At 37.3% G+C, this 23,215-nt stretch overlaps 1 protein-coding gene and 1 pseudogene across 1 annotated transcript; one reads left to right on the forward strand and one right to left on the reverse strand.

Annotated features, from left to right (window-relative positions):
* Positions 1-2,388: 2,388 nt before the first annotated feature.
* On the reverse strand, positions 2,389-14,964 carry LOC113098274 (serine/threonine-protein phosphatase 6 regulatory ankyrin repeat subunit C-like; annotated as a pseudogene).
* Positions 14,965-15,927: 963 nt separating this feature from the next.
* Positions 15,928-19,462, forward strand: LOC113098275 (transcription initiation factor TFIID subunit 8-like). Its single transcript, XM_026263289.1, has 8 exons — positions 15,928-16,118; positions 16,729-16,888; positions 17,058-17,156; positions 17,290-17,352; positions 17,445-17,569; positions 17,683-17,830; positions 17,927-18,069; positions 18,906-19,462. Exons 1-8 carry the CDS (start codon positions 16,071-16,073, stop codon positions 19,044-19,046), a joined length of 927 nt encoding a protein of 308 aa, XP_026119074.1. The 5' UTR covers positions 15,928-16,070; the 3' UTR covers positions 19,047-19,462.
* Positions 19,463-23,215: the final 3,753 nt, after the last annotated feature.

Raw genomic sequence — 23,215 nt, forward strand, 5'->3', positions numbered from 1 at the left:
ATTAATTAATTAAGGGATATAGATTTTTATAGCTCTTCCTAATTGGGGAAAAAATGTGTTGACGTTTTGCTTGTTTAGGAAAAAAGAAATCTATGGCAAAATTAAAAAGCCCTTTCAACTGATTGTCTCATATATTGCCTGTTTGTGGTGCACAGAAAAAAAGGGGATGTTTTAAACACTCATTCACAATGTTCTTATGTTGTGTTTAGGTGCTAAAAACCTAATGGAAGCACAATCTTAACTTTGTTAATTAATCTACCTTTGGCAATAAGGAAGCATTTAAAAAGAGCAGGGGTGAATGTTATTTAAGTACTTTTAATTGAAAATATTTTTTTTGGATATCTATTAGTTCCTATTAAAATGGTATTTAGAAATCGCTTAGCTTTGGTCATATCCATGACTGCTCCCCATAAACGTGGTAAAAAAAAAAAAAAAACTCCAATCAGCCTGAACACTCCAGTTGTGCAAACTTCAAATATACACTCCCCAAAGCCTATATGAATCATACGTTCAACTATTCAGGTAATCGATTCATGACGGATTTAATGAAATACTTAAACCTTGTTTCACAACGACTTTAAGCGAGTGCATATGGGGTTTAACTGATTGGATCCTAGGTAGACAAAACTAAATACAGTAGGCACTGTGAAAGCAACTCCACACTAATTATTATAGCAAAGCAGTAGATTTAATTGAAGATATTTTATGAGGCCAAAAAAAAAAATAAAAAAAATAAATAGAACCAAAAGGTCCCAAGGAGCAAGTACTGTGTATGACATTTGTGCTTCTATACTTCCTTAGTGTAGCATCTTCATAATGTTGTTTAAACGGCCAACATCACGACACTTTTAACTCTTCTTTCTTCTGCCCACCTACAAACAGTGATCTGGACTACTTAACACCTCCATTATAAACCTAATGTGAATTTTCAACCTCAAAACCCACCCAACTGAAAACACTCTCTTTTCTCTCTAACAAGTAAACGAGCATTACATATCAGACCCCTCTATCAGGAGGACATTGGTCTTTTGGCTTAAGGTAGTACGGTTTCCCTTCTGTCAATATGATTCTGTTAAGTTGTTTGTTTCTTTTCCTGATCTGTGCTGAATAAGATTGCACCTCACATAAAAACCTCAGAAATGTAATAATCAAGTATGGGATGAAAAAAAAATTGAGCAAAGGTGGATGTCACACATACACGTGCACGCACGCACGCACGCACACACACACACACAAGACCACTATCAAATACATGGTCCCGTAAATTCATGCAAATCTAGTGTAACCCGTTTAAATTGTTCCTCAGGGCAGGCTGTAAATTCCTATGCAAGGCCACAGCGTCACGCAAATAGGAGGCATGATATGGAAACCCATCCATCATCACTGTTACCATGGAGACACACAGCTGCATAAGTCTAACATGGACCGAGTCGAATCGACTGCAAATGGAGAAGAAATAAAGGACTGACTCGCCAGTGATTCATACTGGTTCGAATAGATGGCTTAGATTCAGATTTTAGATTTTAGACTCGTACTGAATGGACAGCATCTAAAATGGGAGTCAGTGGGTGGGAGGAAAAGGAAAGTGGGGGAAAATAAATTAAAATAAATAGCTAAATTCGTCCTCTTTTGTGTTCGCTCTCTACTGAAATGTGAAGAAAAGCTTTGATACTGGCAAAGGAGGGATGTGTGGCTGTAATTGCATATAGGTTTATCTAGATGTGTAGAGAGGACCAAACCAAGTGACCAAGCTTGTTTTTTTTTTTTTTTTGAGTAATAACGCCTCACTCGGTCAAGTAGCCATCCAAGCCGATAGTAGCACCATGGCGATCTTTGCCGTAACCATGGCGAAGGCCTCCATTGGGCAGGGGGGACAGGCGGCGGTGATGCCACAGTGCTTGAGCAGGTTGAAGCTGGGAGAAGACGGCGAGGATGAAGAGGGCGTGGAGGAGGAAGGCTTCATGGTTGACAGAATGAGAGCGAGGCAGTCGGCAAACAGCTTTATTGGACGCACAAGCCAGGCTGGCGTATGACTGTGACATGACAAAAACACAGAGTCATCTCAGCCAGGGAGAAACTCACTCAAATACATCAGTTACATGATTATGGAGCAGTTGTTAAGATGGGACACTATGCTAATGTACTGGATCTTCCGAATAGAAGTCCCTTTTGTTTGTACATTTGAAACAAGTATAGTTTAAAGTTACTAGTATGCTAACTTTATCAGTATTAATATAGCATTTCTAATAAGTGTTCCATGGAAACAACTGCACAATTCACTTTTTACGCCTAATATTAGTCCTTGTACCGGTTCATGTTGCCATTACTGCTGTGAGCAACTCAAACCCAACTTTGCCCAAAAATGCAAAACATGAATTTGTTTGTATTGTATTGCAAATTCACTTAGAAAAAAACTGCATCAACGACTGTCTTACCTTCCTCATCCACTGCCAGCACTGTGGCTCCACGGTTCAGCAAGGCCTGAACCACGGTGGCCAAACCATTTCTGGCGGCAATGTGGAGGGGCCTGACATATGAAGAAAAAGAAGTCGAGAAAGATTTTAAAACATTTGTTAAGTTTATTCTGACTGAGTTACATGTAAAGTGTGAAGCTTCTGTGCCACGAAGATAAAACAAGCAAACTAGGACAAAGAAACTCACATCTGAAGCATACTGTTGGTTGCATTTATGAGGATAGGGTTGTGGATCTCCTTTAGGATCAGCATGGCACACATTTCATTAGCCTTCAAATAAAGACAGACACAGTTAGCAATATGCACAACATTTGAGAGTTCTGATCTAGAGATAATCAGCATTAAGTTTAAAGAAAAGCGCTGTTTGTTACCTTGCTGCAGGCCAGGTGCAGGGCAGTGTTCTTGTTCACATCCAGGAGGACAGGTCGGCTTTGGCTCGGTGCAGCAGCAGGGCTTCATACAACAATAACAAAAAATCTACAATTACTATTAATCCCTCTATAGAGTCACATTTTACAATGCCTGAGGGGTAGCAGTCTCAGATTACTAATCACACATGGTGCAACTCTTACCCACAGCACCACTTCGGCCATTGTCGGCAGCCACCATCAGTGCAGAACGACCTGAGTGGTCCACGGCGTTGATGTCTGCTCCATGCCGCAGAACCAGCTGCAGCCCAGCCACATCCTCGGCAGCTGCGGCCGCGTGAAGTGGGGTCCTGAGTGCAAGAGATCACAACATAGTCATCTAGCTAGTAGATTAAGGATGCATTGCTTTTCAATTTGTAACTATTTTACAGCTACTGTAATACACAGCATTTGCATTTCAGTAACTACTTGCACCAACCTTCCTTTGGCATCCCTGATGTTTACCAGCGAATTACAAACACTGGAGTCCAACAGCAGCTCTGCAGAACCACTATGGCCATTAATGCTGCAATGGGATGTCGAGAACATGCAGCATGGCAATTAGGAAACAAATTATATAAAAATAATAGTTTTATTTAAATACCTTTCACATAAAAACTTCACAAGTGTTTACTATGCAGAAAAGAGGCAATGGCTAACTTCGGTGGCTGTAAAAAATACATTTATTCGAACAAGTATGCAAGTACACTACTGTTCAAAAGTATGGGGTAAGTAAGATTTTTTAATGTTTTTGGAAGAAAAAAAAGTCACCAAGGATGCATTTATTTGATTAAAAAAAAGATAGTAAGGTTTTCTATTTTAACATTTAAAAATATTAATATAATACATTAATAAAATCATAATAATATGCTAATATTTTTTAAACCGCTAATTCTAATATACTGCTTTGGTGCTCAAGAAACATTTATTATTATCAATGTTGAAAACAATTGTGCTGCGTAATATTTTTGTGGAAACAGTAATACTTTTTTCAAGATTCTTTTGATAAATAAGAAGTTCAAAAGAACCGCATTTTCTTTTGAACAATGTAAAAACCTTTGTCGTCAATTTTAAACTATACTACATAAAACATATCTGAACAAAAAGCAGACGAGCTGAATGAGATGCAGATTCACTCTCTGACAGCAGATGGCGCTTATGAACAGTAATGATACAGGGTTTCCTGGTTACCATTGTAAACAAAGCAGAGTTGTACTTATGAACACTACTTTAATATGCATTATTTAGAGGAAGTAGCAAAACATCACTCACAGAGCACAGTGCAGTGGGGTGAAGGGGTTTCCCTCCTGGATACTACATGGTTTAAGTTCAAGTAAAACTTCCAAACAGTCTTCATGACCTGTTTCACAAATAACACAAGTCACCTATTTAATTTTTGACACTTTTATCAATGTGAACAAGCCATTGAGGCACAAAAGGTGTGAGCTCTTACCGTGATAGGCTGCCCAGTGTGTGGGTGTGTAGCCGTGGAGGTCTGTGATTGGGTCGTGGGGGTGGGTGTGGTCAGCAGCAGAAAGTAGACTGGAGAGAATGTCAGCATGGCCGCAAGAGGCAGCTAGATGGACCGCGGTTCGCCACTGAAAATCTTTGCTGAGGACTGAGATGTTGTGGGACAGCAGGGCAGTTATGCAGTCCTCCCGACCCATCACCACCTACAAACACAGACCTGGTTAGAAAGCTCCCATTAATAGGAGTTTATAGCAGAAACTTTACTAACGATTTCAGAATCTCACCCCTCTGTGTAAGGCTGTTCTTCCTCTCCTGTCTCTCACATCAGGACAAGCTCCTCTCTCCAGCAGCAGATGCACGCAGTCAGTGTGTCCCCCCAGCACTGCCAGCATTAGTGGAGTTCTATCAAGAGAGAGAGGGAAACCGTGAGAATGAGATCAACGACTGCGAGATGAAAATCCCTAAAATATAACAGTTATATTTATCATTGTAATATTACATCTATATCAATATAAAATCAACAGAATTATAAAAACAGTTATATCAATATAATATTTTATAGGAATCAATTATATAAACAAATAATAATACTTTTTATGAGTACGTTCCAAATTATTGTAAATCATTAGATCTGAATGACTAGTAATCAGATTATGCAAGATGCATTACTTGGCATGTGTTACCTTATTAATACCGAAAGCTGTGAATATGAGTAAAACAATAAATAGCTGAAAAAAAGAAAGTAGAAGAGCCATCGGCTCATACATACTGTCCCTCTGCATCTGTAACATTAACGAGATCGGCTCCCCCCTCGCTACAGAGCAGCATCCGCAGACATTCTGAGTGGCTGTTGGCAGCTGCCAACAAAGAACAGACAAGCGACTTGTCAAAATTTCCACAGAAAGATCAGATTCACAAGCCAATTTGCACACACATGCTCTATGTACCTGCAACATGAAGAGGGCCCCATTTGCTGCGGTGCTCTGTGAGCAGGCAAGATGCTGATTGGCAGAGGAGCAGCTCTACGCAGCGGACATGTCCTCTTTGAGAAGCTACGTATAGCACAGAGCGCCCCACCGGGTCACAGGCATCCACATACCCTCCAGACTCGATTAACACGGTGACGCATTCCCAGTGACCAGACTCCACCTGACAGCAAAAGTCATTTCCATTAATATTAGCTCATTATATGAATGTAGAATTACAGAATATCTGCTGATGTATACTGCTGCTGATTTTTTTTAACGTTTTGTACATACCGCCAAGTGTAGTGGGGTGATGGACCCGTTGCTCTCCTTGTCTCCTAGTGTGTTGAAGCACATCTCCAAAAGCTACAGAATCAAGGACAAAACATGTATATGAAGCATGCATCAAGTGTTTTACTGTATAAAAAAAAAGAAAGATGTTAGAGTGAAAGGTCAATCTCACCAGCTCCAGGTTTTGTTTGTTGCCGTGGGCTGCAGCATAATGCACAGCACTGTATCCTTTAGTGTTGCACAGAGATGGATCAGCGCCATTATCCAACAAATGCTCCACGCAACTGAAAGTATCAGAACACATGGGATTCAAAGACTGTAAGGATTCCCAAACATTCAAAAGTTTGTGGTCTGTAAGATTTTTTATATTTTCTTAGTTTGAAACATCATGTAGTACCTTAATGAACCTAGCACTAGAACTTTAAAAATTTCAAATAATTACAAGCTACTAGCATGAGGAACAAAATATTAATTATACAAAGCAAAACAGGCATCAAATTATTTTAATAAACATTTTTTTTTGTAGACTTACAGGAAGGATTCCTTCTCCCCATCCTCTTGGTTCTGATGGGTGCTGGCATGGGGTCGGTCCATTCTGAGAAAGACACCAGACATCAGTAATGCTTTGTAAACCACTATTATATTTATTATATTTATTAGATGCAAGAAGATGTGTGGGCATGTGTGAGTGCATTTCACCTGCAGAAGGCAGTCGATGCAGCCGAGTAGTGTAGAGGTGTACAGCCAGAGCGGTCACGCTCATTGACCTCCGCCCCTGCTCCTACCAGAACCACCACACACTGATACCTCCCATTAGCAGCCGCATAGTGCAAAGGAGTCCTGGTGGAGAGACACACATGCACACTTCAGATAGGATCATGACAGAAACTGAGGGCATCCTATTTTATCACAGAAGAGTCGTACCTTCCAAACTTGTCCTTCTTATTCATGTCAGCTCCACTGCTTAAGAGCAGGTTGAGACAGTCAACATTCCTGAATCAAGAGAATAAAGGATATGCATAAATATTAAAAAAGTCTTCTTCAATGACGTTTAGATGCTGGCTGTTGAGTCTGTTCAGCAAAATGACCTTCTTGGCATTTGTGCACATAAAACACTGTTACTAGGGACACTTGGTATAAAGTGGGCCAGTGGCTTTTTAAATAGTCCATTCTAAGTAGAGCTGCAGTCTCACCCTCCAGAGGCAGCAGCGTGTAGACAGGTCCTCCCAAAGTTGTCTGGGGTGTTAATGTCAAAACCGGCCGAGAGCACATGTTCTTTACTCATTGACAACACAATGCTGTAGAGCTGACCTGCAAAAGTCAATGCAATGTTAGTTAGAGGAGTAAACTGTGACTTTGGCTGGCAGCAAATCAGTCATATGAAAAGCAGTTCATGGACGGCTTTAAGACTTCAATCTATCATTAATAAAGTGCCATGTGATTATCATAAATTTTTTTTTGAAGTAACATAGATAAATATGAAACTATTTAGTACCATATATTACAATCAAAGCACTTCCCTAAAGAACAAGGGAATATACAATATAGTCTAGGGACAAATCCATTTTCCTTTGGCCCTTACTGTAATTGGTCACTTTATATGGAGAAAGGATGTGTACCTGAGGAAAGTAGTTTACGACAACAGTCAGAGGACCCGTAGAGCACAGCTAAGTGTAGAGGAAACATCCCATGAATCCCTTGTCTGTACAAAGAGGACAAATAAGCAAATGATTTCATTACACATGCCGCAAGCAGATAACATGCAAACTGACAGGAGATTAGAATCAGTTTCCTTGTAAATACAAATTCCCGGTCTCGTGTACATAGGTAAACTGTGCCATTTTTAACTAAATTGTCAGCAATACAAGGAAAAATTAAATGCACATAAAACAAATACACCTAATTCGGTCATGAAATATCTGTAACAGAAAGTATTCATTAATGCACGATTCCACTGCCATATTAATTTGCTGCATACTATTCCAAATCTTATAAACAAGAAAAGAAAGTGTGTAATTCAGATTCATTACAAAATATTCAATATTTTGATTTGTAACAAGTTTATTTGTAATAGTAATTATTGTTATTAATATTTCAGAGTCAGTTACACATTTTATCCCAGTGTTGATGTGATCTAAAACTTTTTTGATACTTGAAATAAAGCTAATAAAAAATATAAATGTTAAATTAGGCATTGTCTTTTCAACTATCTGAACAAGTAGCAATGCTAATATTAATAAAAAGCAAAAAAAAAAAAAAAATTATATTATATATATATATATATATATATATATATATATATATATATATATATATACACACACACAAACAATTTTACTTAAATTAAAATGAAAACTGAAAATATCAAAGATAAATTTAAACATTAATAGAATATTGGATAATTGTATATAATTAAAACGTAAAGAAAACACTGTTTAACTGCCACAAAATTGGCTTAAGGTTGTATGATAGAGACATTATGCAACTGCTATATTGTAAGAAATGTCCTAAATCCACTCTCTAAAAGCAAAAAAAAAAAAAAAAAAAAAAAAAACTAAATCTCACTCAACAAACACATGGTTCTTTACCTGGCTGTGTCAGCACCATTTGTCATTAAGGTGCTGATAAGCAGCTCGTGGCCGTACTTGGCAGCAACATGAAGTGGTGTATTGCCATATCTGTCCACACAATCTATCTCCCCACCTGAGGAGACAACAAGAGGGGTTAAATATTACAAAAGGAATTGGAAACAGAGTCAAAAAAGGAAAAGTAACCAACCATTTTGTATGAGGATCTGAGAGCGAGTGAAACGTCCATGAATGGCTGCCATGTGCAAAGGGCTTTTCCCTTCTTTACTCTGTGGAGAAGAAAAAAAAATTATCTAAGGAATGTCTTTCCTAGAGCTTAAAAACATTAAAAAAGTATACAAAAAGTCAAGTCAGATACATTTAGATCGTTCAATCAGAGCGATGTCTTAATAAACCACTCCCGTTTCCCTATCCAGACCTGCATGTTGACATCAGCACCATTGTTGACCAGCAGCTCCAGGCAGAGAGCCCCGTTAGTGGACACGGCAGCCAGGTGCAGGGGCGTGTAGCCGCGGTGGTTGGGCTGGTTGACGTTGGCCCCACGGTTGACCAGCTCGTTGGCTACGGCCTCCTGTCCCGTGTAGCAGGCCACATGGAGAGCAGTATTTCCGAAGGCATTAGGCTCATCAATCTGAGAAACAGACAGCATGAAATAAAAGATCCTGTAAACCAAGGATCAACCTTCTTTCTTTTCCAGGAAACTTTGCCATCATCTTGCAAGTCAAAAAAAAAAATCACATGTCGTAGCCATGACTTATCTAATACTGATTCTATTTTTTGACAATTTGTTCCCGTTGTGGGGAAGTCGTGGCCTAATGGTTAGAGAGTCGGACTCGCAACTGGAGGGGTCTGAGTTTGAGTCTCGGGCCAGCAGGAATTGTAGGTCGGGGGAGTGCATGTACAGTGACTGAGGTGCCCTTGAGCAAGGCATCTAACCCCCAACTGCTCCCCAGGCGCCGCAGCATAAATGGCTGCCCACTGCTCCAGGTGTGTGTGCACTGCTGTGTGTGTGTGTGTGTGCACTTCAGATGGTTAAATGCAGAGCACGAACTCTGAGTATGGTTCACCAGGGACATCCGATTCACTTTTTGGCCTAAGATTTGATCTTTTAAAAATGATTCTTATGTAAAAACACTCTATATCACAATCAGTTTTGACTCATGTCCTAGGGACGAATAGCCGCTAGGGAAATTGATATGGGTTAAAAAAAGATCATGCTGTCCAAACACAATGTTTGAACACAGTTAACTTCATATTTCTGATTCCTTATCCCGTATTGCTAGTATTTTTAATCTAACGAAGATGTATTGTCAAAATGATTTGGGAACCAGACACCTTATACTTTTACTTGTCCAAAAGACAGGTGGAAAAATGTTAATGTCAAGGCCTGGAACTGACCTCGGCTCCATTGCGTAACAGGTACTTGACCACATCGACGTGGCCACTGGCAGCAGCAGCGTGGAGAGGGGTGTATCCCCGCTTATCCTTACAGCTCTTATCTGAGCCCTGAGACGCCAGCAGCTTAACCACCTCCAGATGTCCTGAGAGAAACAAACAGGTTAGTATTATCAAAGTCCCTTTAAGGCAAGTCACATCACTCGGCGGCCATCTTTGAAAAACGCCTCTCGGGCATGTAAGTACAGCTCCTCTCTTTGAATGGGGTAACATCAAATTCTCCAAAACTGTTCCCCAAGCTTATGATTACATTTTATTTTTGAAATCACCAATGAAATCTGACAACAACGGCCTCATAAATGTTGTTTCTGTTGCTAAAAATAGCCTTAAAAAAAAAAAAAATGTCCTAAATGCACGTCTCCGAACCCTAGATCAACCTGGACTTCTAATGGCAGCTGCAGTGACGCGAGGACTTTACAGATTAGTGAATGGCTCTTTTACCCAGAAGGCGGGGCTTTGTTCAATATAGAGGCCATACTGAGTGTTGTCTCTGGTATCACTACATCTTCCAGAAATCAACACGAAGTAGCTAAAGGTGGTGAAACCAATCTAATACAAGCAAAATTACTATTCAGCTACAGAAAACACCAACAACACTTCAGAAAACAAAACAAAACAGTATATACTTACCAAGGTAAGCTGCCCAATGAATGGGCTGCCTATCCTTCTTGTCACTGGCACTCAGATTGGCTCCCTTGTTCAGCAGCAATTTAACCATCTATTAGGCAGTAAAAGTACAAAGTTACATTGTATGTTTATTACTCCAAATTACTCCATATTACTTATTAACTCCAAAAAGCAGAGTTTACATCACATGTTTTAACATATACAGGCTGAGATCTAAAAACAAACTGGCACCAAGGAAGTAATGGTATTTCAGTACCAAGTTACACAGCATGTGAACAATGTTGTGTCGAGAGAAAGAAACACTGACAACAGAGAGCAGAATAGAGCTCTTAGAGATCAAGGATATCTATGAAGTACATATATGTCATTAATATAAATGTGCGCGAGCTGATAGGAACGGCAGGCTGAGTGCATTGTTACCCAGTATTTTTTTTTTTTTTTATTACAAATGGCATGAAAATACAGGTATCGGTACTTGGTATCGGCAAGTATCAAAAAATAAAAGTATCAGTCTAGTTCTGAAAAAAAGTGGTATCAATAGTAATACTTTTTTTTTTTTTAAATCTATTACGCATCAAGTACTAAAGCATACATCTACTTGCTTCACAAACATTATTGCTAATAACCATTTTATCTACAGTGAAAGTTGAATACAAATAATTTATTCATATATATATATATATATATATATATATATATATATATATATATATATATATATATATATATATATATATAGTTTAATATATACAACATAATTAAAAATATCCAAATATTTGTATATATTTAAATTATTGTGACTGTGCACAAAAACATTTGGTTATCTCAAATATTTAATATTGAAAATTAGAAATATAAATATTTTGAAATATTTAAATAGTTGTGATTGCACAAAATGTGTAGTTTTCTCCAATTAATAATATAAAAAAAAATACACACACACACACACACATATATATAAAATTAAATGACTACATTTCAAGATTATAATTGTAATGTATTGGCATCTGCTATTGACATTTGATATTGTGACAATTATACAAATAGTTCGAAAAAAGACTAAATGCAGCGAAGGTTACATTAAAAACTACATCAAAATGGAAGCATCTGTATTCGGGGCTATTCAGCAGCGTTTTGCACTTTCGGAATCTTGTGGAGAGCTAAAACAATGATGTTGAGGGCTGAAGTGGCCTACCCTGTCTTTTAATTCACCTGAGTGTGTTAGAGGAGTAATTCACCCTACCTCCTGGTATCCACTCTGAGCAGCGTGATGCAGGGGCGCTCTGCCTGTGCGGTCGGCCATATTCAGGCTGCTCACATGGGGCAGCAGGGTCTCGACGCAACGCATGGCTCGGTTGGCCGCCGCAATGTGCAGTGGTGTCTGCCAGAATTTATCCCGCACGGTAACGTCAGCTCCCTTCCTTAGCAGCAGCGCAACAGCTCTCTGGGTAAGAAAACAAACAAAAGAAAACAATAAAACAAAATGCATGAATCATATTAAATTGCTAAAAATGCTAAACAATGGCATGAGTAAGCTGTGTCAGACAGAGCCTCCACACAAGCATCTAAATCACGCAGGCTGCTTACCTCATTTCTGGAAGCAGCTGCTCTGTGCAATGGAGTAAGCCACACATGGTCCTTTGCATTGACATTCGCACCTATGCAGTTAAGTGAACCAAAAACACACAAAAAAAGGGAAGAAAGAAAGATTTAAAGTTAATAAATGTCTAATGCTTAAGCAATACTTAATTATCTGCTGCAAAGCTATACACCATAAAGCAGAGCCTCCCACACCATAATGCTTATATATGACAGGTAATAAACAATAAAACACTTAATTAATCTAGGGTGAAGTGTGTAATTTCGCATATATAGGTATACATAACCTATATTTCTATTTTCATATTCTATATGCCTACTACAGCAGCATAGTTTCATTAATATGTTTCTTACACAAATTTATACACACATACGTACAATGTATGTCTTGGCATTCAATGTGGACAGCAAAGTAAGAATTTCATTGCTAAGGGAAACTTGTTTTCCTCACTGGGTATATGATAATAAACACTTTGAATTGAATTGCACATTAGTGCAGAGATGGAGATTTTGTGCAGCAGCACTTCCTCTGAACCGTGCCATCATGAAACAATAGCATTATAAGCTGCATGTGTGTGCAAATGATCACAGTGCCATTCTTCACTCTGAAACACACACTATGTAACTTGTTTCATTGAAATTGAGCCTTTGATTTAATGATTGCGATTTAATAAGACCCTTATTTAAGTTTTACTTTAATTATGCTACCTGTTTGCTTAATGTTAGATTTGATTTAGTTAATTATTAGCTCTTCATTTATTTAGGAAACCCTGATATAAACCGTATTTAGACGAACGGGTATGACATGCCATTAATGTTACTATTTTGTAGTGCTGCAACGACGCGTCGAAGTCATCGATTACGTCGACTACAAAAATATGTCGACGTGTGTGAAATGCATCGACGCGTCACACTGTTTGTTTACATCTTACGTAATGGCATACTGGGAATGGAGAAAGTTGCATTCTATCACAAAAACAGAGACCACTGTTATCAAAAGTATGGGAATACTTTAAACAGAGGACAAATAAAATGGCCCTTTGTTCCCTTTGCCAAACCGATATGGTGTACCACGGCAGCACAACTGTGATGCGCGAACATCTCAGAGGAAAACATCTTGGCGCTCTCCGGTGTTACAGTTTAACTGTTTACCGTGTGATTTGGTGGCCAACTTCCTGGTTCAGGTCTGATATTCTTGCGCTTGCAGCATTCTGAAAAGTTGAGATGTTTTTAACTAGATGCGGTGCGGACGCGCCTGGAAAAAACGAGCGCGTCGCACCGCATCGCTTCCATTTATCACACGCCTACATTGGAAATAACGAACTTGAGCGCGCAAAAGACGCGATATGTGAACTGCCCCTTAAAAGACAGCGCGCCGCGAGACAACAGTCACAAACCACCAGCTCCAGATCTCTGGAAACCATGCTAAACCTAAGCAGAACCCTCACTACATTTTATGGTTTGTGATGCTAAAGAACATTACGTCTCAGACAACTGTAAATTTATGGCTACTGTGGTTTAATTATAAACGCTATCATAAGCTCATATTTACCATAGTAAAATAATTTTCTTGGCCTCTTTATTATTTTATACTGTAAAAACTTCAACCACATAGGTTGAAAATGAATAAAGGTTGAAAAATTATATTAGAAGTTGTACTTATATTTTTTTTGTAAAGTTGCCCAAAGGATTCATTAGCGAATAAAAAAAAAAAAGAGCATTAGATTAATTATTTATTGTTATAAAAATAATCGTTAGATTAGTCGACTAATCGAACAAATAATTGTTCGATTAGTCGACAGAAAAAATAATCGTTAGTTGCAGCTCTAATATTTTGTGTATGTCAACAAGGCTTTAATCCTGTATTGATCAATCAGATTTTGATACTGGAACTATCTGTTTCATAGCAAAAAATGTAACAGCATGTGTTGGCAGCACGGCTGTGTAACTTCAAACCTGCGGTGATGAGAAGCTCCATTATATGAACGTCCCCCAGCCAGGCAGCAGCATGAAGAGGTGTGCGGCGCTCTTGGTCCTGACAAAAGCAAGCATAAAAAAAAGGTTAACAGATTTTTTTTTATTTCCTTTCCACACAGCTCATATGTACAGTCGGTCATCCGGAAAATCTGTCATAGTTATGACATCGCATATGCAGATGAGACACATAATTCCTGCTCACAATAAAATACACCATTCAGAACATACCAGTGCATTGACTTCATCTTTCTTGTGCAAAAATAACTTCACTTCTTCTGCATTTCTATTAAATATGGCCTGGACCAGAGGCGGCTAGAGGAGGAAGGAAAAAAAGGTGGATGTTATTATGATCCTGCTATTAAATATGACAACAAATTCAAACATTTAGCTTGAGAAGCTTCTGATTACAGTGTATAACTTTAAGTGTCAATTATGAGGTATGATTATAATCAAACACGATGATCGTTGAGTATCATAAGACAGCTGCAACAAAACACACTGCAATTGTATCTACGTAGGTATGAGAAATTTGCAAACAGTACTGTTATATAAAGACATTATTTAACAAAAGCGTGAGTATTTGTTAAACATGTTAATAAACGTGTGCGTTTTAAAAACATTAACACATAATAGATGTGTTCCTATGCGGCTGGCTGACACCCAACTCATCAGGCTTAGCACGCTGGCTAACGTCTAGGCGTGCTAAAGGGTTATTTTTCTATTTTAACACCTCTTTGGTAGCTCTATACCTATATTATATAGTATAAACGTGAGATTTACAGTTAAATGCATAACAAAAACCCAAGTTTCGATGCGAGAACTATGAGGGAAATAGGACAATCCATCGTCAGGGAGCTAGCTAACATTTCAGGCTCTGCACACAAGCGCAGAGAGCGAACAACAAAACTGCTTGATTTACGCCATTCATGGGGTTTTAATATCTCTCACCTGGTCTGAAATGTTGTGTACCCCCATCTCCCTGTGTCAGTCGGGCCGAAAGTCCCTCATCAGTAAGGAATCGAGGCTGGGAAACCAAGACAACAATCAAGCGTTGCGATTATAGACGTAATGAGTGTGTCTGTCTTTAGCTGGTGAGGCAGTTGAAAATAGCGACCCCAGGTGATGGCCGCCCGCTGCACCAACTTTCACAATAAATGCCCGTGGACTAAACCTTGCTCTGGAAAACGGGTTTTAAAAAACTTTAAGTGGACCCAAATGCGTTCTCCGCTAGCAAGGTAGCCCCTTATGATATATAAAGTATATTAAATATACAATTAGTTATATATTTCATGAATGGAGTTCCATTTATAATGTGTGTGAAAACCAGCCTGATATTTATTATATTGAATACTATCTGGAAAATAAAAACTATGTTTAAAACTATGGCTGGAAATACATAAAAATGAAATATAGTATGTAATAAAATATATTTACAATTAATATTATGATGTCTTTTTACAAAGCAGAATGAAACTAAATGACATAAATGTATATAAATGTATTTTTTTACTTTTTAAAGTAGCTTTTAATTGTATCTAAACAAAATTATATTTAATAATTAATGCATGTGAAAGTCAAAGAGTTTATACAGTAGATGTTCTACACTAAAGGGTGGTTTTATTGTTTTTCTTTTTGATCGAACAGGACGAGAATGCTTCTGGTTAGAAAGTATCTGCCATTATAATTAGGCCATTGTTTGCTTTGGTTTTTCGTAACGGCATGTGTATAACGCCTTCTTCTTGTTCTAACCAATGAAATAAATTCGCAAATCTTCCCCAGTTACTGTAAGACATTTTAAAATGTTGCACACAAACAGTTATCAGTCTTTTTAAACAGGAATGGAGGAGAAACGTTTCCCGCATGTTGTGGTTCAAGTCAAACTGACTGTCAAAGGCTATAGCATCCAGACAACAATTTCTTTATATCTGCAAAAATGATATTTCTTTTCTGCAATATGTCCCATAAATTACATCAAATATAACACACAAAATTCTTATCTTTATATTTTTTTCTTTTTTTCATAGGTCTGCAAAGATATTTTTTGTTTTACTTTTATTTTGGAAACGCGGCGAAAACAACAGACTTCCGGTGGCCCTGTTGGAAATTCTGATAGGGTTGCCATTATCACCAAATATATAAACGTCCACTACAGTTATTAGGGAATGCAGAACGCACAATGAGTTAATTTCCGAGTGCTAAACACCAGAGGAAAAAACCATGGCAGATTCTGTAGTGATGGGGAGCGGATCTTTAAACTCCGGAAGCGTAAATATCTCATTTCATTGTTATTGCCTACAGTCTTTAGGCTAGCTTAGCCAAACAACACTTACTTTGTTTTTTTTTTAATATAAGGCACATTTAAGATAAGAACTGTCATACATTTTTAAAGTAGACGTTGTTTTATATGCAAACACACCGGTCTTTTGTATTGTTATGTGTAAAAAAATAAAAAAATAAAAATAATAATAATAATAATATATATATATATATATATATATATATATATAATAGCCCTTACAATAAATGTAGTGAGGCTGTGTAGAAACAGTTCAGTGTCTGTCAGCAGAAAGTCTCAAACCAAATGGTCTTCCCTACCTAGACACTATTTTATGGCCAGACATGCTTTTGGAACACCCTTATGATGCCAAACATGCTAAGTAGGCAGTCACCACTATTTCTGAAAAGGTCTTTGCAGAGTCAAACTGGTCTCGCAGTCTGACCAGGCTGGAAGACCAGTAGTACATCTTATACTGGTTTAAATTTTTCGATGCGAACCATAAGTAGCAGCAACCAAAACTTGGTTTTGAGAGAGTCAAACATTTGCAGTTGGACATCCTGATCTTTAATACTCTGTTCTTTTGATTAATAATTGCAGCGCTCGGGGAGCAGTAAGGCCAGCACAAGTCCTACGGAGAACTATCAGCTGGCTCGGAGACGCACGCTGCAGGTGGTGGTCAGCTCTCTTCTGACAGAGTGTGGCTTCGAGAGCGCTGAGAAAGCGGTGGTGGAGACACTCACGGAGATGATGCAGAGCTGTGAGTCCTTCCCTTATCTCATGCAAGACACCTGTGAGGCTTGTCCAAAAAAATACAAATTATAAATGTATTTAATAATGATTTATGTAATTGTTTTGTTTCAATTTTAGAATGAACACAAGTTTATTGTATGCATTTTAATATTAAGATTATCAATATCTTTTGATAGATATAACTGAGGTTGGACGTTGTGCGAAAGCAACCTGTGAGCACACAGCTAGAAGCACCCCTACACTCTCTGATGTGGTCGTCACACTGGTCGAAATGGGTTGGTTGTCATTTAATCAGTTTATTTAATCTTAGGAAGTATAAAAGATTCCTCTTCTCTATGAGGTTGAATTGTGTTCATATGTTAATACGATTTTAACTTATGCGGATGTTTACTTTTTCCACAATCGCAGGTTTTAATGTGGATACTCTTCCAGTGTATGCCAAAAGATCCCAAAGGATGGTCATAACTGCACGTAGGTTTACCATATTTCACTAATATATCTCTTTATCTTATATTGTCTGTAATGTTTGACCCTGTTTAAATGTACTCTTCTGTATTTAACAGCTCCAGTAACGAATGCTCCAGTCATCCCAAAAGCCCTCGTGGCCGGACAGAAGCGCACTCATCCAACATACATCCCCGGCCACTTCCCTGAATTCCCAGATCCTCATACATACATCAAAACACCAGTGAGTTATTGCTCACCTGGTGCCTTTACATAGTGTGACTTTCAACTTAACAACCAGTAACCTAAAGAACATACATTCTGCTTCGAAACATATCTCCCATTTCTGTGTTTTAGACCTTTAGAGAGCCTGTGTCAGATTACCAGGTGGTGAGAGAGAAGGCAGCATCACAAAGGAGAGATGTGGAGCGCGCGCTCACCCGCTTCATGGCCAAAACAGGAGAGACGCAAAGCCTTTTTAAGGATGACATCAGTGCATTCCCTTGTGAGTTTTTCTGTCCTAAATACTGCGAGTGTCTTCCTTTTACTTTGACTGCCCTTTTGACTTTCTAGTTTTATTCATCTTTCTGTGTGTAATAAGTAATTTCAGCAAAGCCGAGCACCATCCCTTACCTCAGCGCCCTGCTGCCCTCTGAACTAGAGCTTCAGTCATTGGAGGAGACCGATTCATCTGAGCAGGATGACCAGACAGACACAGAGAACAACTCTAGTCACATTATTCAGGCAAGCATGAAGCATTTTTTCTCTTCAAAATTTTTTGTAGAACATACCTGCTTGTCTGTTTTTAATTATATTTATTAGTTTATAAAGTATATATTCATACATCGATCAGGCATAACATTATGACCGCTGACAGTTGAAGTGAATAACACTGATTATCTCTTCATCACGGCACCTGTTAGTGGGTGGGATATATTAGGCAGCAAGTGACAATTTTATTCTTAAATTTGATGTGTTAGAATCAGGACAAATGGGTAAGTGTAAGGATTTGAGTGATTTTGACAAGGGCCAAATTGTGATGGCTAGACGACTGGGTCTCCCAGTCTGCAGTGGTCAGTATCTATCAAAAGTAGAACAAGGAAGGAACAGTGGTGAACCGGAGACAGGGTCGGCCAAGGCTCATTGATGCATGTGGGGAGCAAAGGCGCCCTGTGGTCAGATCAGGTAGAAGAGCTACTGAGAGCGCGTGCGAGAGAGACAGAGAGAGCGAGCCATCTACAAACAACACCAGTGCTGTCTTGCTCTCTCTCCCTTGCGCATATTAATCAATTGACACAATGGTGTCGATGTTTAAATCATTTAAAATGAGAATGAACGTGTGCTCACCCCATTTTTGTTTGTAAGAAAAAATATCGCAATATATATCGCAGAAAAAAAAATATCGCAATGTCATTTTTTTCCCAATATCGTGCAGCCCTATCATAAAGTATGCCTGATCGGTGTGTGTGTGTATATATGTGTATGAGTGCGTAATATTTCAATAACTATTTATTTTTGTTTATATATCAATTATTTTGTTTTTAGTAAGTACTAATTTTGGAATCTTTTTTTCTTTCTAGGATGACCCAAGTACAGATAAGGAGAACGTAGTGCTGCCACCTGGTGGTGTTGTGCCTACAGGGAAGGCCAGTGAGGAAAACATGATTGACAACCCATATCTTCGGCCAGTCAAAAAGCCCAAAGTGAGAAGAAAAAAATGAAAATTGATATATTGACTCTGCTACTTCTACATCAGCTGGTTATGATGGATGATGACTTCTTAGCACGTGCTAATCACACTGTGCCCCTTGAAGTTACAGCTAACATATGAAGAACCAGAGTCTTCAACAATAGCAATTTGGAAACCCGCAGTAGTCCATCATGTTACTGACGCTGGACTCTTATTGAATGACAGACTGTTCTGTACATCTGAAAAATATTAGATGGAATTCAAACAAGCAACTTCACTAAAGTTACACAGTTGATATTTGGTAGTTTGTTTAGATAAGCCTTCCCTTAAAACATTTAGTTTTTACAGTTCTTAACACATCAGAAATGTGATGTTCTCTTTTGATTTGTATGTATTTGTTACTTATTTGTGAATGATGGTAATAAATGTCTTTCATCGTTTAAGGCATCATTTCAAAAGGACAAGTTGAAAAACCAGAATGTGGGGATAATGTAAAATCTCCTTTATGAGCATGTGTCCTGTACCCTATTACTTTACTTACTGAATTAGTTAAAATTTAAGTAATATGCATGGACCATGTCTAATATAGAATGTGTTATGAAATGGAAATGGGAAAACATGTCTTTTGCTCAAGGCACAGAGGGTCAATGGTACAATGCTCCATGAAAAAAAAAAAAAAAACTATGGAAAAATGACATTTAAGGGATGTATCATTTCTTCTTTTTCTTTTGGGTCCAGTCTTTTGTCAAGAAGAACAAGCGGTTTAAATATAAAGAGTGACAAAGCTGACAGGACACAACTGGACACGATCAGGGAGTGATAAGGGAAGCCAAAAAAAACTATAAACTATAAAAGGTTATTTATTGGCATCGATAAAATTCATGGAACCTTTCCATTTCACAAAAAGGTTCTTGATAGAGCAAAAGTGTCTTTACATTTTTAAAATGTTCCTCACACTAAAGAAAAATTAAAACTTATTTGAACAGTTCTTTGGAGAACTTAAAATGGTTCTTATGACATTTATGTAAAAACTCTCTTTAGGAACCTTTTTTTTTTTAAAGCGAGGCTAATAATCATATTTTTGGTATGAGAAAATTCATTCATTCTCCTGTGTTTTTTTGTAAACCATAATACTATAGTGCAAAATGGCAAATTACCTTAAAACTACTGTATTGTTTTAAGTGTAGTAACTTTTTTTCTTGTTGTTCATACATAATTCACACTGAATTATTACAATATTAGCAAATCGAATTTTTGGAAAGTATACAAGTAACCATACTATACAATGTTTTTGTGAAGCATCGAAGACTTTTATTTTTTTTTTGTAAGGCAAAAAGTAGATAAATACTCAAGAAAGATTGTACTTTCTTTAGAATTGTAATTTTAGCCGTTTATTGACCATATTAGATGCAGCAGGTAACAAAAAATTACATTTCTGAATACAAAAATGTGATAATACAGCAGAATCTGTTAGATTTTTGGCTGTTTTTATCATCAAGCCTAAACAACAAATGTCAAAAATACATAATCAAATAAATAATCAAGTTTACCCAGTACTCATAATATAAAGGACATAAAATCTGATGTTTCTGGGTCATACAACATGTCAACCGTCTGACCAAACATATATCACAAAACTATATGTACTGTAAATAAGAAAGGTTAATTAATAATCAAATTAGACTTCGACAGTGAGCTTGACACATTAGTCAAATATGTTTTTTTTCATTTTTATACTCCAAAGCTCTATAAATAGTAAGTTTACATCCTAAAAATCTAAACCCTATCCTATAACCAGTTTATTTGATTGATATATTTCATTGGCTTGCAATAAGAATGTGACATACCGTATTTGAAAATGTCCTATTCAGATTTGATTCAGATTCAGATTCACTAAACTTCTCCTAAGACCAGCAGCCTGCGTTCCAGGTACTACAGAAGATACACTTCAGATCGACATCAGATCACATACACACATAAACGTTCAATCTTCAGCTAGGTTTGAAACAATATGCACAATAACCACACCATATACCACTTTCCAGATCAGTGCAAACCAGATTAAAATGACAGATTAAAATTTTCATATGCTATAGTTTCATCTTGACCACAAAATATATACAAACTTTCCATCTAGTGGTACTTTATGGTATTGTAACCATATCTGACAATCACCTGTCTGACTAAATACACCCACCTTATGGATCTGTCACTTTTTGTGTTTACCTGCAAAGTTTATGTTGGATAACTTTATTTATCCCGTGTTGTATGTAATTGCACAAGTATAATAAAATCAACTTTTTTTTGTATTGTTATCTTGATTTTAATTGTTATTATCACTCACCATTCTGTTAAATGTATTCGAGGTGCTGAAATGACTTCAGCGCTCCAGCGTCGTTATCTGTCCTTCATTGTAACCGATTTCAAATGGTGCTAGAAACCCCAAAAGACTCTGAACACCAAAAGAAATCGGTCAACCTTGGTTAAAGGACACGTCTTGGCGTCGAATACAAGATGTGTTTACATAGTATAAAGCATGAATGTTGTCAGTTGTATTTCCCACCCCAAGAACACTGATTTCAAATGGTGCTAGATTCGTTTCATCGGCACTCTAAGACACCACTTGAAACCAGCTTCCAGGAGGAGACACGGTCAGGTTCCACGTCAGCTGCTTAAACATAACTTGGCATCACTCCTCAAGATGGCAGGGCTTCAGACAAAAAGACAGAAAACAAAACATTATATACACACATTTCATCATTTCGACCTTACTGTACACGGTACAGAAATTAATGTTGCGAGAAACGTCTTCTGCTTTTCCATTAATATAACATACAACACTGGGATTTAGCAGAGCTGTCTTTGGATCATGAGCTTGCAAACCAAAACAACAAAATGCTAAGGTTTCTGAGCTTTAAATGCTATGTGAGGAATCCCTCTGAAGCTGGAGGACAATGCTGACTGACTGATGGCACCACAAGAACAAGAACAAGCCCTTCACTACTGACTATCCTGCTCTTACATGTGCTGTGATCTCAACGGCAGAGGGCCGTAAATATATATGTTTGGTTTAGCTGCTTGTAAATCATATAAGCATGTGCACAGAATAAAGAAAAGCAAATAGTTAAAGAGAAATAGATGTATCCAGCACTCTGATTTAGCTTGGGAATCATATTCTTTTACAATGTTTTGGTCATGTGACCTTAATCAGGCATTATTTGGTGGGTTTAAGAACCCTCAAAATAGTAATATTCACTAATAATAATAATAATAATAATTATAAGTGTAATAATATTTAACAAAATAAAATATTATTATTATTAATGATATCAATAATGTTTATAATGAATGTAATGTTTCAGCAAATAAAATACTGGTTGTAATAAAACTGTAATAATATTTTAAATTTGATATATATATATATATATATATATTAGTATTTAGGTGCCAAACCATAAACAAAACCATACGAAACTACAGGTTCACTTGCAACAAAGCTAAACATGGTTTTTGGACTAAATTATTAACAATATGCATTTATTAAAAATACTGATGATGATTAATAAAACATTATCTCAATATCAAATAATACTTCTGATTATATTCCTAATAAATATAACATTTAATAGAATAAACGCATTTACATATTAAAGATATAATGATAATTAACATTAATTAATATTTGAATGCTATATTTAATACATTTAATAAAATACAAGTGGTAAAACATATATTATAATATAATTAAATACTATAATTAAACTGCAATACATAGTAAAACTATAATAACTAATTCAATATTTCCAATTGGCCTATTTCTCAATGGCTGCTAAAGGAACTGTGTAGGAGCTACAGTAAATGCCAATGCTAACCAGCTGATCTCTGTTTTGCACCTTTATTAAAGACCAGCAACTCAAAACTAAATCCTTGCAGAAAGATTCACACCTCGAACCACAAAGAACACAAAAGACAAGAAAGCCCACACCTCCAATTCTGCTAGGAAACCCAACACGGCTAGATTTCTTCCACAGAGGATAATCGAGGAAGAGCACAAAAAAGGCTACTTTCATCTTGCACATCTTCTTCCACTTGGTCGCTTATTTCAAATGCGCAGAAGGAAATGCTGTTTAACGTTAAGAAATATAATTTAAAGCAATATTGATTTGAGGATAAAAGATAATGTGGTTTCGTAAGCACTTG

This window comes from Carassius auratus, unplaced genomic scaffold, assembly GCF_003368295.1.
Source record: "Carassius auratus strain Wakin unplaced genomic scaffold, ASM336829v1 scaf_tig00216479, whole genome shotgun sequence".
In the NCBI taxonomy this organism is placed as follows: Eukaryota; Metazoa; Chordata; class Actinopteri; order Cypriniformes; family Cyprinidae; genus Carassius; species Carassius auratus.

Excerpts from the sequence above, each read along its gene's own strand:
- LOC113098275 (XM_026263289.1), top strand. The coding sequence starts at position 16,071 with ATGGCAGATTCTGTAGTGATGGGGAGCGGATCTTTAAACTCCGGAAGC. Across the intron at positions 17,570-17,682 it reads ATACATACATCAAAACACCA|ACCTTTAGAGAGCCTGTGTC; the intron begins GTGAGTTATTGC and ends TCTGTGTTTTAG. Across the intron at positions 17,831-17,926 it reads TGACATCAGTGCATTCCCTT|TAATTTCAGCAAAGCCGAGC; the intron begins GTGAGTTTTTCT and ends GTGTGTAATAAG.